Consider the following 16,334-nt stretch of genomic DNA (forward strand, 5'->3'; position numbering starts at 1 on the left):
AGTATTTCAGAGATTCCTGTTCTCCATGTGTGAGTATATGATAATGATAGACCTCCAATTAAAAGGAAAGAAAATGTCTACAGGCATCAATTAGTTCAATCCGGATTTATTATCTAGATACACTATATTGCCAAAAGTATTGGGTCACCTGGCGATAATTACGGTTATGTGTAATTATAATTATGTGAATTTTGATCCTTCTGAGAAGATGTTCCAATAGATTTTGGAGTGTTAATGGATATTTGTGTTCATCAGCCACAAGGGTTTTATGAAAGGCAGGTACTGATGTAGTTGAGGAGGCCTGGGGTGACGTCAGCGTTCCAATTCATCTCAAAGATGTTCAGTAGGGATGAGATCAAAACTCTATAGCAGGTCTTCCTCTCCAAAACATGTAAACCAGATCTTCAGAGCATAATGCACAGGGGCATTGCCATGCTGGACCAGGTTTGGGTTTCCAAGTTCAAGTGAACGCAAAATTTTATTATAGCGCATTTAAAGACTTCCTATACAGACTTCCTATAAAGACTTTGTGGTAACAGTTTGGAAAAGAACCACATATAGCAAGAAAGGTCAGGGGTCCCAATACTTTTGGCAAGATATTGTATATTAAATAGCAAAGCAAATTAAAGAGTCAGTATTTTGAAATGATACTTGGACAAATATTTCATTCTGATTATCAGATTTGACATAATCCAGTGGTCTGTGTGTGGATCCCTAGTGATTTTTGAAGCATAAGGTTGTGATGATATAATTGTACTTATTACTGAGTTATTATTAGTATTACCCTGTCTGACTAGTAACAGTCATTTAATAGGTTCACTACAAAAACCTATTAAAAAAAATCATAATAATCATACACCTTTAAACAATGAGCAAATGAATAATGTTGGACTGTGTATATTAAAATTCATGCATGCTGAGGTTTTCCAGAAAATCGGAATATTCTGCAGGGTTGCAAACATTTAAGAACCCCAGGCTTAGACTCGAAATCGTTGGATACTGCACGAACAAAGCTGAAAAATGGTTCTACATTAAAAACGTTAGATCTTTTGTTGGTAAGGCTACAGATAATAATTCTGGTTTGTAAATAAACTAAATATCTAAACCATACAGTACAGTTATTCTTCCTTTTTATTCTTCTCTTCTTTACCAAGGGGATGTACAACTTTTACACAAGTCTGTAAAACACATTCATCTTCCATAACTTCTTTATTCTGATCAGACACTTTGTGAAAACAGGCAAAGCCGTTGCCTCACAGCTCAAAGGGTTCCTGGTTTCATCCTCAGCTCAGGTTACCGCGTATGTGGAGTGTGACATGTTCTCCATATCCACTTTCTCCAGGTTCCTAAAACATGATGATTGGATTGGCTGATTAAAATTGCTAGATGTAAAGAAGTGCCTGAATAAGTGTGTATATTGCCTGATAGACTTCCACTCAAAAAGAAATCATTTCAACAGACCTACAGCAGTAAAAAAAAGAATTTGTTGATTGAGTGCAATAGTTTGGATCCTGGATATTGTTTTGCTCTTGAAAAGTCTCATTAAAGCGAACATTACAGCAATTTGAGTGTCAAATATTGACATTGTATGTAATTTATTTGAGTCCAATTTCATAATCCAGAAACTATAATTCGATACTGAATAAAAAAAAAAAATAATAATAATTTAAAATCATCACAAAAAAGTTTTGCTCATTTTTGTCGCCACCAGTAGTCAGTTTGCAGAAAATACATTAATTTATCAACATTTTTTAACAGAGTTTTATTCATTGGTTAACATTGATCAAAGTCACTGCAGTGGTGTTTTTGTGATCAAACAAGACTAAGATTATGTGAAAATAAAATGTTAGGCATTAAAAGAAATGCAGATGAAAATAAAAAGCAAAAGATTATTATATAGTGATAGACACAAAATATAACCACGTTCCCATCACATTCTCAAAGGCTTTTAGATATTTATTCTTTGATCAGAGGTGAGAAATGACGAGTTGTAAAGTGTTGTACAGTTCAGAAATAGAACACAATCGAGTGAAGCGGGTTTTTCAGACAGCTGGCGATATCGACGTCGACAATGGGTCGTTGAGCCGAGGAACATTTCTGGGACGGGATGCGGACTCACGTTTACGTCTTCACCGCCGTGTCTCTGGACCTGTAGATGACTCCTCTGCTCTTTAGTTCTCGCACCACTCCTAATAAACAGTGACACATTTTAACAATAAAAGATGAAGGTGTTATAAAATATTACTAATTAAATCCCTAACTGTCTTCATCATGGCTTTCTTTAATAGCATTTTCAGTGTGTGTGTGTATATTATAAAGCAGCTACATACACATTGTTTATATATTTATTTATATATGTGCAGCCTGTATAGCAGTGGAGATTTACGGTCCTCTAAAAACAACTTAGTTCAGCAATTTTTGTCGAAATAACTGGCAGCAAAAGTGAGTACACCCTGAATGAACATGTCAAAACTGTGTCCAAAGTGTCAATATTTTGAGTGAGCACCATTGTTTTCTAGCACTGCCTTAACCCTCATAGGCATAGAATTCACCAGAGCTGCACAGAGATCCATAATGACATCACAGAGCTGATGAATGTTAGACACATGGCACTTCTTTATATAAATCTCCTCCTTGGTCTTCCTCTTTTCCTCCTTCCTGGCGGCTCCATCCTCAGCATTCTCCTACTGATATACCCCATGTCCCTCCTCTGCACACGTCCAAACCATCTTAATCTCACCTCCCTCACCTCGTCCCCAAAATGCAAATGCACTAACCAAATAAAACTTAATTTATCATGCAAACAAGAAATCATTTTATTTTCCCCATCTTGCATTTGTAAATTTTTTTTATTATTTATTTATCTAAATTGTAAATTAATCTAATACTTCAAAAGAACTTGTGCATTTGTATGACATCTGTTTGCTTGGAAGTGATTTAATTTGGCAAATAATTTAGGGTCACATTTTTGACTGTCGTCTGCCCCCTAGTGGACCCTGAAGTACAGTGCATGAACAATGCTGCTTTATACTGTACACTATTTGAACGAAAGCATTGCGACACCTGACTTTTCTAGCCTCATGTGGTTCTGAGGTAGCATTAAATTGTCTCTTCAGTTAAACTAGGAGACCCAAAGCTGTTCTAGCCCCTGTGCACAAATTGAGCTCCATGACGATACGGTTTACATGGTTAAATGGAAGAGGGCTGCTATAGATCTCTGACCTCAACCCTTCTGTACAAATTTGGGATGAACTGGGATGTCTTCTGAACCAAAGGCCTCCTATCCCTACATCAGTAACTGACTTTTCTTCAGCCATTGTGGTTGAATGATCTCCACAAAAACTCTCCAAAATCTAGGAACTAGTAGACCTTTGCAGAAGAGTGGAGTTTATTATAACAGCAATCAAATTTGGAATGTGATGTTCATAAAATACAGGCAAATATTATAGTCAGTGTCCACAAACATCTGACCATATTGTATAATTTCATATTAAGAATCACACTGGCCTTGAAAAAAAAAATCTTTAACCAACCTGGGGGTAATCTTCCAGTTACGGTTACAGCATAGACGCCTGCTTTGAAATTTCCTGTCAGAGAAGTTCAGAAATTTAGAAATGCAGTAATTATTATATACAGATAGAACAGACACTAAGTTACAGTGGAGTGAATGAATGTTACCTATTCTTTGCCACTTAGACACCCAGCTGTCTTCAGGACTCATCATTGCAATGACGCTGTTAGGAAAACAGTCATTTAAAATCAAAAACAACAACAAAAAAACTTCATAGGGGAAAAAAAAAAAGAATCAAGGCAAATAAATTTACCCGTCAAAGGAGGAGCTTGTGCATTCATAAACCATCTCCCGGTTCCCCTTCATTTGCAGGTAGGACTCACAGTTATCACAGCCATCATACTCGAACTGGTCAATGGTCTGTAGAAGCAAAGAACATTAAACCAGATCATGCTTCATTCCTACAGCCTTTACCTCCGGACTAATAGATCTACACGTGCATCGTGAATACAATAATCTGTAGTAGTTTTTTTTTATTTTTATTTTTATTAGATTTTACACATTTTTTATTCATTTAATGCTTAATTGAAAATACCAAATTCTATACACTGATTGACCATATACAATTTAATGGCTTAAAAACAACTATTTATATATATAAAACATTTTTTTTTTTTTTGCAGATGCAAAACAAATCAAGATCCTTCGCTCATATGATGCTGGATCTATGGGACACACTGTACTTTCAGTAGAGGAAAATACATTCAGGAAAATATAAATAAGTCCATAGAAAACGATGATTTGATGATTTAATGCACGGCATAACATTGTAAGAAGAGGACATGGGTCAGACTTCCATTTACTGTCACATCTGTTACTGCTTTTGAGAAGCGTCTCTGTGCATAGACAGAAGCAGGTGATAGTTGATCAGTTCTTTCATTCATTTATTCAGGAATACTACAAAAACATGTAACACAAAGTTGAACAAAAAGACCCCAACCACTAACCTATAAACAATATATACACACTTAAATGTAGATTTCTTGAATCCCCACGTTTGTTTTGTTATATTCAGAAAATAATTCAAACATTTCTCAAAAGCTCATAAGCTAAATTTAAAAGTGAGAAAGCTTTACATTTTGGATTTTTTCTAATAAACAACATATTCTGTATCTTTTCGTTATTGAATATCGATTATAAATCCATAAATAGATTTATAAGTGTGTGCTGTGGAGTTTTCCAAAGTCAGCTACTGTTTGAAAACTGACCATTCGTTGTTATTTCATATTCAACTATTCATAAAGAAAGAATTCAATCAACAACCTTTTTGAAAAAGAAAAAAAGAGAGAGAGAGAGTAAGGAGAAAATAAATGAAAATAAAACACCGTGGTTTTTTTTTTTATTATTAATTAATGAATTCCTCGACGAATACTTTAGGAACCGATTGTAAAGACTGGATATAACCAAAGCGCGTTTCTACTGTATAAATAACAACACGGAAGCTTCCTGATTATTTTAATAAAATTAACAAAAATACAGCTGTTTTCCCCTTTTAGCTGTTTAGCTAAATCGCAGTAAATACTGCAGTAGCTCAATAAACTAGCCTACCTTGACAAGAGAACACAGCAAACAAGCCCGTAGATGACGGAGATCTTTTGGTACGGTCTCCAAGGACATCGTGTAAACCAAAATTAAAACACTTTATTCCCCACTACAAAAAAATATTTATTAAATGATGCACACAAGAGTCTAGTCTGCTTTTCCGGCGAGTGCAATGACGCCATAAACCTGCGCCGGCAGTCTTTAACACAATGGATTACAGCGTTTTGCAGATCGGTTTAAGGTGCAAGTACTGCCATCTACTGGTCGAAAGTGGAGTTTTTTTTATCGTATTAGTGATGGAAAGATCGGATAATTTTAGTGATTGGTTCTTTAAAACTTGTTCATCAAACGTGTGAATCTTTTAGTCATTTAGTTAACATTTTCAATAAGTAAATCCCCTAACATGTGTGCATACAGTACATGAAATTTGACTATAGTTCCAATAATGGAAATATGCCAATGCCACTAAGAAAATATTATGAAACAGATTGAGTAGCTCACTGCTCACCTGATCTATTGCATTGTATATCGTCTTTTAACAATAATGTCAAGACTCTGACAAAAAAAAAACAGCAAAAAAAACACTGATTTTTTGCATTGTGTAGCGTCTATGGAAGTCGTGTGATAAAAGAACGAACCACTCGGACTAGAGGACTAACATGATGAACTACTCAATTCTGTTTCCTGTACAAAAACTACAGAGATTTTGCAATGCATTGCTCATGTGCGTCTAGTAGAAGAAGAAAAATTGGTTGGAATGAAAACCTGCACCCACACCCACCCTTTGTCGAAAAGGTTGGACACCCTTGTTTTAAGGCGTTCATGGCATCATTTCTAAGTTGCACAATACAATCTATGATGCATCACTATCAAAACCTAAATTTCAGACGGGCAAACCCAGAGTTTCTGTTAAACCTAAAGCCTCTCACACCGGCAACAAGGCCAAGAGTTCCCAGCTGGTTATTAAGACAATTCCATAATATGATGTGGAATTCACAAAACTCTGTTTTGTTGCAGAAAGGTTGGTAGAGTCATCAACAAATGGATAAAAAACGTAATCTTTTTTATGCTTTGATTGATGCTTTTAGTTGGTACATCTGGGTGCCCTGATTATTCAGTCTATTGCAAACACATTCATACCAAGGTGCAATTTAGCATAACCGATCTACTTACTGGAATGTTTTTGGCAGAAGTACAGGAAGAATTTGTACAAAACCGCCATACAGATAGAAATATGAGCTCACGATTGAACCAGAGAATGCAGGATCTATTTGGTTGCAACACTACCCAGTGCACAGTACCCCAAGCTAGGTCTAGCACTCAGAAAATGTGTTTATTATGAAAGGTCAGTAAATAAAGTGTAGTGAGTAAATGAAACAAATGATACAAATGTATAGATAAAGCTATTTAGGGCTGCTATGTGAACAAATACAATCTACCCTCAAGCATAGCCCACAGATTTCGGGGTCTCCTGTGTATCCAGAATGATTGGATCTGCCTTTTTTCCTTCGTTCTCCTGAAAATGTATTTTTCGGCCCCTGTAAAAGACTATATTGACAAAACTACAATTGTACTATTCCATGCACAGCCTTGAAAAATAATATCAGTTATGGATTTGAATTTTGTAAAGAAAATAGACAAAAAGAAGGATGAAATTTAAATCGCCTTGCTTGTAAAATGACAGCTAGCTTTTTCTTTTTACTTATTAAAATCTGAATTGTGGTAATCTGGCCCCTGCACTCATTGTTGCTAATACCATAAAATAGCTAAAAAAAACCCAAAAAACTTTTATGCTTTATGTACTAATCAGAAGAAATAGTTCTATATTAAGATTTCATAATACATGATGTGGTGTGATAGAAATAATTGGATAGCAAAAAAAGTCAAACAAAGCATATTGTACAGTAACACAGACTATTCAGTGAGCTACATTGACTACACTGGAAAAAATACAAACTGGCAAGCAGATGAGGCTCCAGATTGCAAGAGAGATGTGAATCTGGACCTGTGTTTAAAGTGGCAGATAAAATGCAGGGAAGATTAAATAGAAAGTGTAAGGGTCAGATTAAGTGTAATGCATACTGTAGTATTGATAAATTCTGACTCCAGCACTAGGTTTATCAGCTTAACCTTTGTTGTGTTTGTATTTTCTCTTTATTCAGGCTGCTCCTTCCTTCAATCTGTAGAGCAATGACAAGTCTCCTGGGAAGACATTTTCAATATGCATCTCATTTTCTTTTAAAATGTAACTGAATTGAATTGGAAATGTTGATTTAGTGCATTTGTTTGATTTTTTGACAAAGAGTCACTAAGAAGGCCTGTCATGAGTAGATTGTTTCCTTTGTTCCTGCAGTTTATCGTTAACAGCCATAGATAGTTTAGGCTTAAACAATGAAAAACGTGTTCGTATGTGACGCTTAAGGAAAAGCCCATAAGCTACAAACAGTCCTTCGAAAGTGGATCAGTGATGAGTAAGGAGTTGATAAAAAAAAAATTGGTACAACTTCTAAACATTTTAAATGGCTGTCGATCACTACTAGGAAAAACTGCTTGTTTTTCTCTGCAAAATCAATGTGAATCCTCTCAGCCCATCTCCATGGATGAATGGGTGCTACAGAATGTGACTTTTGAAGGGCTTTCATATGGCAGATACTCGGATGATCATGATATAACTTGTCCAGTAGTCTTGACCTATATTTGGGAGGGACTATAACACGCATACCCCATAACATACAGCCTTGTTCCTCTGACAACTCGTGCCTATGTGTGAAGTATGGTTTTAAAGTCTCCTCCGACACATCTTTGGGCTAGCCATTCACAGTATAATTCCACACTTTGCATAATGTTGGACCCTGCAGACACCAGAAGTTCATCCACCTGGAGGAAATAGAACACTTTTTCTTCTTCCACAGTACAACCTTTAACTACTGTTGGCAGTCTGGACATTGCATCAGCATTTATGTGGTCAGCTGATTTGTGGTATTCAGTGTCATAATTCTAAGCCATCAGCACTAATGCCCATCTTTGCATTCTAACAGCTGCCAAAGTTGGTATTGCTTCCTTCGGTCCGAGAATGTGGTCAGTGATGAGTGTGAACGTTTATCTATAAATATATTTATGGAACCTTCTTACCACAAAGATGATGGCCAAAGCTTCCCGTTCTATTTGAGCATACTTTTAATCAGTCTTAGTCAATGTGCAAGATGCTAATGCTTTGGGACGCTACTCTACATTGTGCATAATGTGTAAGATCACAGCTCCCACCCCATAAGGTGAGGCATCACTTGCTAATTTCAGGGGTCGATTGCTATAATAATACACCAGCACTGTGCTACTGAGTAATAGCTGTCACCTCAAAAACCCATAGGATCGCAGCTCAGTGGCACTGTTTGGGTTTAAAGCATTAACAATCATGGCTACCTTTTCTTTAGTAGGGTGAAGACCCTCTTTAGAGATGCGGTGCCCCAAATACTTAACCCTACTTTGCATGAACTGACACTTGGAAGGGTTTACTCTGAGTCCATAACACTCCAGTCTGGTAAGCACTTGGAACAGTCTCTTGATATGCTCCTCTTTTGAGTAGGCAGTGACAAGGATGTCATCCAGGAAACAGGTGACCTTATCTAGTCCTTGAATAATTTGATTCATGACAGCCTGGAAAAAAGAAGGAGCACTGGCCACTCCATAACTCACAATAGTGCCTGTACAGATCTTGGTGAGTGTTAATGGTGAGGCATTTCTCGGAGTGCTGTCCAGTTTTAATTGCAAATAAGCATGCGCAAAGTCCTGTTTGCTAAACAATGTTCCACCTGCCAACTTGGCGAACAAATCCGGGTAGCAGATATGTTTCCTTCCCCAGATTCTGGTTAATAGTGACTTTATAGACCCTTCAGATGCGGGTGGACTTATCTGTTTTAGGCACAACTACATTTGGCACTGCCCAGTCACCTCTGTCAATCTTGGATATTATGCCTGCTTTTTCCAGTCTATCCAGTTCCTTTTCCACCATTTCTTGTAAAGCATAAGGGACAGGTCTAGCTTTCTGAAAGATCGTGTTTCATCAGGATGAACCCTGATAGTTACTTTAAAGTCTTTAAATGCACTCGGTTCAACACCGCTTTAACTGCAGGTTCAGAGGTCACTTCAGGTTTCTCCACAATAAAAATGTTTGGCTAATCTATCTGAATTTTCTCCAGCCAGTTATGACCCATCAGGGCTGAATATTCTTTTACCTGTATGCTTGTTTTGCACCATAATATCTTTCTTCCCATTAGAGGTTGTGCACATTACATATACACCAAATGACTCATTCTCCTTGTTTCATTACAACTCTCTGCTTCCACATATGTGTCTGTCTAGCTGCTTTTTTTTTTTTTTTGACAGGTCTGATATGTCTGATTTTGTTACACTCATGACATTCCTCATTCTTGAACTTGAACCCAGCACATCTGTAGCATTTTTTCCCTTCATGTCTCTGTTCTCTTTTTTGGAATTTTTCCTTTTGTCAGAATCATCTCTCCCCTTAAACTTCCATATTCTTTTCCAATAAAAATGTTTTGCTTCATTCACAACATTCAGAGATTGTAAGTCATAAAGCGCTTTAATCTGTCCTGTGTATTCAGTCGAGAAATCGTCCTAGTATAGAGGTGTGAAGTAACGGTGTTTTAGCCAAGAACGTTGGCCAACCTCTTCTCACAATGTCTAGCTTTTCTTGAAAATGGATTTTTAAGAATGTCTGAGACCAAATCAATTTCTCTTCATTGATAATAGAGACTATGGTTAAAAAAAAAAAAAAAAGGCCATCAGTAAAGACTTTGAAGGCCCTGAGCATATTAGATTGGCATGGCAGCACATAGAGGCTGAAATCTGATTGGACAACAGTGCAGCCAAGAGAAACACCACGAAATGAAGAGAATAAACTTTTGGAAATATAGGTCAGTGCTTTTGATTGTGTTTAGGCCAGCAGAAAAGGCTTTGCTGGCCCTGACCGCCCGCCACTGAGTATACCTATTATTCATGTATTTCCAAAGCAAGTACAGGTTTGTTCAGAATCAAACATGACAGGGCATGCTGTTATAATATAATATAATATAATATAATATAATATAATATAATATAATATAATATAATATAATACAATATAATATAATATAATATAATACAATATAATATAATATAATATAATATAATATAATATAATATAATATAATACAATATAATATAATATAATATAATATAATATAATATAATATAATATAATATAATATAATATAATATAATATAATATAATATATACATTTTCTATAATTATTATTTTCCTTTGTTTTATTTGGAAATTATTTTCATCTATAAACATTGCAGCTATACTGGACACACGGTGCATAGACTAGAAAGGAAAAAAAGTAAAACAATATACGAACAGAATAATTTATACAGTCATTGATGAGACACTCTGACAACATTAATGTGTTTTATTTGTTTCCAAAGACAAGTACTGGTTTAGATTTACATTTATTTACTCGGCAGACACTTTTGTACACAATGACCTAGAAATAGAGGGTAATACAATCCACGCACAGAGCTGTTAAAGACGCCAGGCTGATAAAAATTGCCCAAAGACAAAGGCTGTATTCATATTACAAACTTTATTGCTCACTGTCTCTTTTTTTTCTGCCTTGGCCATTCAGATTTATGTTTTGTAAAGACTCTTTCACATGTACACATCTTTACTAAGTGAACCAGTCATGTGATGTACTGCATTTCACTCTGGTTTGGACAAGTACTGACTGTTAGGAGTAAAAGATCCTAGAGGGTGAATAGATCTCTGTGCACTTGCATTTCAAAACAATCAACATTACATTTATAATCCGTATATGATTTACTTTGCAAACAGTATTTTAAATAAGTCAAAGGCCAAACAAGAAATAAATAAAATGCCAGAATCAGCTCTATCTGTGCTTAGAGAGATGCAGTGAGAGGCGCCAGAAGTGATGGATATACTGTATGTGGAATACAGTGTAGTATAAAAAAGTGAAAAATCATAATTAGGCAAAATCAGGTTTATACAACTTTAGGAATATATAATTTATTTTCTGAAATATTTACTTACAATTAAATGAAATTACTGATCATCATGATCATCATTTCGAATTGTGGACATACACAAATACAGAAGATAGAAACCTGTGTTATGCTCTAATTGTACAATATATTAGATGATGCACAATGTTTGGCAAAAGAGATAAATTTTCATTCATTCATTCTCTGGGCATCTAAATGTAACAATGCATCCTGCAAGGAATAACACATCAACCCACACCAACATGGCAGGGAGCCTCTTCTGCTTGACCTGAACCCTATTGAGTAACTGTGGGGCATCCTCAAGCGGAAGGTGGAAGTTTTTCTACAGTATTGTCTTTTAAGAACATGTAATAAAATGGTTGATAAAATGTGAGGGGTGTATTTACTTTTGTTGGATACTGTACTGTGCATTTAATTCTCTGGAACCTGCTTTTTTTTATTCATTAATTGTTACATTTAATGGTCTTGACATGCTTTAAAAAAAAATTTCATTTATAATTACATTTAATGGCCTTGAACATTGTTTTTTTTTATCCATTTTTGGTTGCCTTTAACTGTCTGGATTATGCTTTTTTTAAATCCATTTCTAGTTACATTTAATGCCCTGCGACATATATTTTTCTACTCTTTTATAGTTACAGTTATGAATAATACATTTATACGCAACATGATCCATATGTAATATGTTTTTTATTATCATTCCTTGCTGTGCTTTTTTTTTTTTTTATTGTTTTTATTGATACTATGCTATTGATCTTATTCCCATGTTGGTCTGATCTAAGTTGTATCTCCATGTGTCCGCTGAAGGGCGCCGCGCGTCGTCAGAGCTGCTGTTTAGTATTGCTTTCTGCTCCACCCTCGCACACACTCACGCTCTCTCTCTCAAACACACACACACACACACACACACACACGCACACACACACACACACACGGCCAGTGAGCAACAGGTAGCATTGCTCCATGAGATCCTCAGGGAGGGAAACTCGCTTCAACACACACTTTTTTAGCTTGTTTTTCCACGCGCCCCGCAGCCGTGTCCGTGCGCCTCGGACGCGCATTAACGCCGAACAACTTTCCGACCGCGTGTTGACGGAGACAAGTTCACTCTGCGACTTGTGGAAATATCTCGGATTTGTGCGCAAGGATTTTTTTTGTAATCTGTCGAAAACCGAACAGGTTTAATATGACGGCTGGAGGAACATGCGGAGAACCGAGATCTAGGATCGGCTTGTAAGGAATCGCACCTGATTAGAGCGATTCGTTCAGCAGGACTAAAACTAAAGGGGGAAAGAATAAAGGAAAAACATATTTACACTGTCCGATTGTTGCGAATCGGAACCGGCGGGGTAACGGAGCGCGTAAAAATCCGCAAGAAGGTCACGCGTTCATGTTCACGTCGTGCGTCCGTTTTGCGTGACGCAGCTTTGGAGATTTGTCCGGTAACCGAGTTCTGATCGGGCCACCTGTTTATTTATTTATTTTTGTTTATTTTGTTTATATTTTTTGTTTGTTTTGTTTTTAAAGGGAATGCGTAACAGCCGAAATGTAAAACCATCCAATGGAGATCTCTAAGCGCATGTTTAGGACGGAGAGTTACAAACCTTTCTGGCTGCCTGAAATGTGGTGCCTGGTTTTCCTTCTGAACTGAATTGCATGACAGCATCTCGTATGACTGGGACAGTTGCACACGTTAGGGGTCCTGCTCCAGTCAGTGCCTTCATGCTGTCTTACCCACACTCTGCACAGGACATCCAACACTAATTAGTGGGATTTTAATTAGCCTTCATGTTCCACTGTAAGTGAGGTCACATCTGAGGCATTTTGTTTCCAACAATGATCACTGCTTTTCTTGAGCTCTTTAGAGAGCTGTCATTACTGAAGGATTTGCCTTTCCCAAGCACATGTCTCCGGGCCTATGTGGACCACTGGTATTAATTGAAAAATCCATCAAGGAAGTAGATTTAAATCTCGAGTTCGACCGCGTTGACACAACCAGACGGACCCTGGAAGTTTTCTTGGTGCGCCAGTGGTTTTGAACAGTGCATTATGCGTGCCTGGGCCCCGAAGCTGCAGCTGGGTCAATGAGGCTCGCCGCACAGCGCCTGGCCGGGCTTTGGCCGTGGCTGATCACGGCTGCCCTGCAGGTGGCGCTGGGCCATGCGGGCCTGGAGGTGGAGGCGACCCGCGCCCTCATCAAGGTCACGCTTCTCAACCCCAAAGCCACGGTCAGGCCCATCACCCTGGAAGGGGTGTTTGCTGGAAGCAGCAGCGGAATCGCTGAGGGTAAACTCATGCAGGTAGGTGAAGAAAAAAAAAATACAGAATGTCCCCAATTTTTTTGTGTGTGTGTTTCACACGTTGCTGCGAACTAATTGACATGCATCATGTTTCTTCTGGAATTTCTGAACTCTCCCTCAACCTCAGCACTTGTGATGTATTAAAACAATGATCTCATGCTGATGTTGCAGCTCTCGTACAGAGATATAAAACCGGGCGGTCACAGGCATCAGCCTGCCTGACATGTTGTGCTTCAACATCACTCAGAGCGATCTTGTTTGGACAAGATCCCTGTCTAAGCCACATTCGGTGCTCCATGTGTTGGCAGAAACGTCGTGAGCAGGTGAGCGAGGTGGCGTATCCTTAACCACAATCATCCCACACACGCCTTTCAAATCTCAGGCGAGCGCTTTTAATTATGACTGTCAATTACCTTGTTAAAAAGAGGTGTTGAATCCATCATGCCAAAGAGATGATGACACGCACCAGAATCCGTTCCACAATCCCCACCCCACCCCCCCACCGCCCCTTATGAGAGCTCTTCCGGTTGTTTTGTTGACAAGAGCTATGGTGTGAAAACTGAATTTGTCTTTTTTGTAATTGTGCCAGGTGCTCAATCCAGGTTTTGGTAGAGGTGAGAGATTTGTAGTTTTTGAAATGCTTGGGCCTGAGCTCTTAGGCAATGTCTGAGTTATAAAAATAAGAAGTTTGAAATCTTGGCGCAGTAAATAATCATTTGTCCCATCCTTCAGGAAATTGCATTCAATCCATGAACATATTGAGGAACTTTTCTTCCCACTGGATGTTTTTTTTTTTTTTTTTACAAGTGAAGGCCACAGTGTGTTTGGAATCTTTACCTGTGACAAGCCCGCTTCTTTTTATTAGGCAAAAACAGTTGGCTTTGTGTATAAATAGGATTGTGTGTGTAGATAACCCACTCATAAGTAAGATACTCTCTCGCCAACACAAAGAGTGTGTTGTACTGTGCGAGATTCTCTTTGTTGCTGTGCCGGCCTGTTGCAACAGGTCCGAGTTGCAGGGGTGCTCAGGCTTTATGCTGCTTTCCTCGAGGGGATAGAGGCAGGGAGAAGAAAGAAATACATCATCCCGTCTCATCCACATGGCCTCGTTGTGGTGTTATTTTGCCTTGAAATGTAGCAAGGTGTAGATGTGTAGCTGACTTATTTCATCGTATATTTATACATATATATATATATATATATATATATATATATATATATATATATATATATATCGCATGATATCATATTTCATTGTATTTAGAAAGAAAATCCGAGAAAAAATGCTAATTAAAAAAAAAATCCCCCAAAACTTCTTTCTATACACATCACGGTGTTTGTCTGTTGTTCTCTCGTGCATGCTCTCTTTTTCAAAGTTTTTTAGGCGTGTCTGCTGCCTTACTGTCCTCAGGCTACTCTGAATTCTACATGCTCATCCGTAGCAGAAAGATGACAGCCAGTTTTCATAACCACCAGTAATTACACATCTAAGTCCGGCTTTGATCTCCATAAGCGCGATTCCATCACAATCACTCTTAAGATGTTATTCTAAGCTTTAGTTAGTCTCTCAGGGACACCGATTCCTCTCCGTTATGCTAGCGGATAATAGTGTGAATGAGGGAGGGGGGGAACATAAAAAAGATCGCACATGATGATAATGGAAGCGTTTCATTTAGTTGGGGGTGTTGCAGCTCTGGAAAGCTTTTGTTCCTGAATGGAATTAGATCCAGTATGTATTGTGTACTTTGCTTTGTGAATGCTGGATATTAATAGACAGGAGTTGTTTTTTTTTATTGTTGTGAAGATCAAAAAACATGCTCGGTTTACAAGTAAGACATGGAGCTACCGGCAGTTTGGTCCTCCAGGACGTTTCTCCATTTTAGTTCGCTTTTATATTTGGCTTGTTGTAAATTCTCATAAATTCAAGCTAGCCTTTCATTAGCAGGGAAATGGTAGCTCAGTGGTTTAGATTTTGAACTTCTGATCTAAAGGTAGTCAGTTCAAAACCCAGCACAAACTTGCTTGCCATTCCTGGGCTCTTGAGTAAGGCCCTTAACCCTCAGCTGCATAAAAAAGAAGGAAAGACTGGTGATTTATACTTGTTCTCTACAGCACAGTGAAACACTTTCTTTGTACATCCCAGTGATGTTAGGAGCTGATGTCAGGGATGATACAATGCTCCTGAAGTACTAAGGGCCTTGCTGAGGGGCCCCAAAAGTGACAGCTTATTTTTATTTTATTACCAGGGCTTGAACCCCTGACCTTACAATCAGTGATCCAGAGCCTTAGCCACTGAGCTACCATATCCCTGTACATTCAAGTCACTCTGGCATCATATGGCATCTGCCAAACACCACAAATGTAAATGTAGTAACTTTGCAGTATTTCATAATCTTGATATTGTTTAAGGGTTCTTTAAGGCCTGGGGACTTCCAAATGTTTGTGAATCCAACTGTTGTTGGAAATGTAACAAGCCGCATTTTTATCAGCTTGGTTCAATGCAGATTTTTAACTTGCGGGGAAATTGACTCTGAGGTGGTAGCTTAGTGGTTAAGGTATTTGACTTTTGATCCAAAGATCATTAAGCCAGACTAAGCTGTCACTCCTGGGCCCATACTCAAGGCCCTTAACCCTAGTTAACCCTAAGTTGCTGTAAGTCGGCATCTGCCAAATGCTATAAATGCGATCAGTCAAAAGCATGCCTATATAATGCAGTTAAAGTTGTACACTTTGCTAAGAAAAAAGACAACGTTGGTAAAACAAGCTTTGTAAACTAATGATAACAGCAACACACATAGCAAGACAATGTTCATGCATCTGTCTAGCTCTCTTTTATTTAG

The 16,334-nt window shown here is 37.8% G+C and overlaps 2 protein-coding genes across 3 annotated transcripts in view; one reads left to right on the forward strand and one right to left on the reverse strand.

Annotated features, from left to right (window-relative positions):
* Positions 1-1,683: 1,683 nt before the first annotated feature.
* supt4h1 (SPT4 homolog, DSIF elongation factor subunit) lies at positions 1,684-5,319 on the reverse strand. The gene is made up of 5 exons (XM_083532077.1): positions 5,120-5,319; positions 3,825-3,931; positions 3,679-3,734; positions 3,534-3,587; positions 1,684-2,189 (listed from the first exon to the last, which is right to left on the reverse strand). The coding sequence occupies exons 1-5, from the start codon at positions 5,186-5,188 to the stop codon at positions 2,122-2,124; spliced, it is 354 nt and encodes a 117-aa protein (XP_083388203.1). The 5' UTR covers positions 5,189-5,319; the 3' UTR covers positions 1,684-2,121.
* A 6,720-nt stretch (positions 5,320-12,039) lies between these two features.
* Positions 12,040-16,334, forward strand: part of rnf43 (ring finger protein 43) — a 101,991-nt gene continuing 97,696 nt past the window's right edge. Inside the window, exon 1 of one of the 2 annotated variants that reach the window (XM_083531839.1) lies at positions 12,040-13,494. In XM_083531839.1, the coding sequence (XP_083387965.1) occupies positions 13,279-13,494 (216 nt within the window). In that variant the 5' untranslated portion in view covers positions 12,040-13,278. The remainder of the gene's footprint in view (positions 13,495-16,334) is intronic. The other variant, XM_083531838.1, reaches the window with a different exon arrangement.

The sequence above is a fragment of the Silurus aristotelis genome (genome assembly GCF_946808225.1).
Source record: "Silurus aristotelis genome assembly, chromosome: 26".
In the NCBI taxonomy this organism is placed as follows: Eukaryota; Metazoa; Chordata; class Actinopteri; order Siluriformes; family Siluridae; genus Silurus; species Silurus aristotelis.